The sequence below is a fragment of the Pinus tabuliformis genome, chromosome 1_1, assembly GCF_031772625.1.
Source record: "Pinus tabuliformis cultivar Carrire ecotype Pingquan chromosome 1_1, CPIR1, whole genome shotgun sequence".
Taxonomy (NCBI): Eukaryota; Viridiplantae; Streptophyta; class Pinopsida; order Pinales; family Pinaceae; genus Pinus; species Pinus tabuliformis.
In genome coordinates this window covers 539208409-539211025 of record NC_142297.1, presented here as the reverse complement: position 1 = coordinate 539211025, position 2617 = coordinate 539208409, and the positions used below count along the sequence as shown (strand labels likewise).

Sequence of the window (2617 nt, the reverse complement as noted above, 5' to 3'; positions counted from 1 at the left end):
CCTGGAAACAGCCCGATACAATTTCTTCATGGGGGTTTGGGAATACTAGAGTAGCCATATTCAGCCTTGCAAATTCCATCTTCCTGTTGCTGCTGGAACCAATGAGGACGAATGCCAAGGTTTTCGATCAGTAAGTCGCAGCTCTTATTGACAAGAGCAGGGTCTCTTCCAGAAGATATGAAAGGTTTACCCTCTCCTACATAACCGTCGATCAGGTGAAGATACACCTCTAAATTGTGCGCGTTAACAAGATTGCAGGTATGTTTCAGAAAGGGGGAGTTATTGTTGTCCAAAATAACTTCGACCCCCACATGAAAATATGTCCAGGGAAGCCAATTCAACAATTTTCTGAACCATCCCCATGAACTCTCATTCAGAACAAGTCCAGGAAATTTGGGAACAATATCGTTCTTATTCACCAAACGAAGCACCTTAACGCCAAGTTCTTCCATTCTTTGGGCGAAGGCCCTATTCCCTACGCGTGGAGAGGCGAATGCAAACACAGTAACAGGTATAGGGCGTGCTGGTGAATGTAAGTTCAGAATTTGTTTAACATCATATGAGCATAAGGTTGCGAGAGCAGCTCCTAAACTGTGCCCAGTTTAAGTAACACTCAAGGCCTCGTCCTTGTATTTATCTAAGAGTCTTATAACTTCTGAACGAGCAGTTTCTCCTGTAGAATTATAACAATTTAGAAATCCCTTCTCTACTCGGACGCCCTTCTCGTTGAGACCATTAGTAGTTGATAATCGAATAGGAACTAAAAAATCTGTAAGATCTTGTATCCATTCTTGACATGTTTGGGTTCCTCTCCACGCTATTATAATATCTCTCCGGCCCGCTCTTCGTATTTGTTGAGCATCTGTGCAGACAGCAATAAAGCCAATCCAAATAGATTGCTCTGTCTGCCTCCCCAATATAATATCATTCTCAGTATATAAATACTTGGTGACTCGATACCCGTAGTAAGCTTGCCAATTACCGGCCACGTTACAATTACTATAAAATATTTCATCAGGGCTGTATTTACACCCACCATAAGAACTCATGCAAATTTTACTATCGAATGCATCATAGCATAACTGTGCGAAATCACCATATCTAAGTACCTCCGCTTTCAAAAGTGGATTGATTGGATTTAATAACCCGTTCCACCAGTTTGCTCCTTGGATATCTTGCCACATATCGGCAAGTAGTCCGGTGTGATGAATCCCACTCGAATTGATTTTGATTGGTTTTGGTGCCAGGAATTCTTGATGCAGAAGAGTACCAGCGAAGCTTGGAGTTGTCAAACATGAAGGAATTACCCTCGTCCTATACGGGTGCATCATCTGATATAGCATTCTAACAATTTCTGAATCACGACCGCAGTTCTAAGATTTCTGAATTGCAATGTCGTGATCAAGTGAAGACCAGGGGGGCTAACCAGGGCTTAGCTTCGGCAGTTTTACGTACTAGAGAGATTTGAAATTTTATGTGCAAGTAGGTATGTATACACAGATCATGTGGGTATATATAACATAGAACTTGCATAAACATGCACGTTTGATTTTGAATTTGGAAAATTTGACATGGTCGCATAAGCATAAGAATTCTCTGTGATTTTCCGATCCTAAATTGACTGCAAATTCCTGGCTTCAAGGAAATATTAGGAATTGTTCAAACCTAGGGATGTACGATTACATATTTCTCATCCTCGTTGAAGGTTACCAGAAAATTTGGCGTGCCATCTCTCTCATGTGATTGGACAAATAGTTTCAGATAGCAGCAGGTTTGACTCTGTCAATCGCATCAATCTAATCGTTGTCAGTTCATCTTATCCACAGTAACACATGCCAATCTTTATCTCAAGCTGTAATTATGTTATTTTCTCAGCGCAATGCCTTTTTATGGTTGTTTTTTCTACTTTATTTTGCTAAAAATTTAGTACAGATTTTTTTAATTATAAATTTAAGCCATAAATATAATTTTGTAAAAATATGGTAGAATTATTTGAAATACAGCGTTTATAACTATTAAGTTTTAAGATGTGTAGTTTTTATTTTTATTTTTTATAACGGAATTTTGATGGAGCTAAATTTATTTATGCAATAAAAAATTATTTAAATATATTTAAAGTAGGTTTTTTGGAAAATTTTCTCAGTTTATTTAGCTAAAAATTCGCTGTTATGGATTAGTTATACAACCCCTAAGCTTAAGTGGTCTAATTTGAGAATTTATTAGATTTTTAGAGTGCTAAATACATTTATGCATTCAAAATGTATTTTAAACAACACAAATCACAAATCACAATCTTGGTTAAAGTTGTATTAAAAATTTCAGCGAAGAAAGTCATTTCTTCTATTAATTAGACTAAACCAATATCAATTTATTATTTTCAATTAAAAATATAACAATAATACTTATTTTTTTAACAAAATGTAATTTATCCATATACATAAATTTTTATAATGTTTTTATTTTTTATTTAAAAACAAATTAATATTTTTTAAAAAAATTAACAACTACCATATTCTAAAAATAAAACTCAATTATTAAACCAATAATAAAACAACATCACTAACTACTGTAAAAAAAAACAACATATATAACTGCTATCAAGAAATGCAAATTGATA

General features: G+C 34.9%; 1 protein-coding gene across 1 annotated transcript; it reads right to left on the bottom strand.

The window, feature by feature from the left end:
• Positions 1–602: 602 nt before the first annotated feature.
• Positions 603–1343, bottom strand: LOC149214188 (phospholipase A1-Igamma3, chloroplastic-like). Its single transcript, XM_089389318.1, has one exon. It carries the CDS (start codon positions 1341–1343, stop codon positions 603–605), a length of 741 nt encoding a protein of 246 aa, XP_089245444.1.
• Positions 1344–2617: the final 1274 nt, after the last annotated feature.

Excerpts from the sequence above, each read along its gene's own strand:
- LOC149214188 (XM_089389318.1), bottom strand. The coding sequence starts at position 1,343 with ATGCTATATCAGATGATGCACCCGTATAGGACGAGGGTAATTCCTTCA.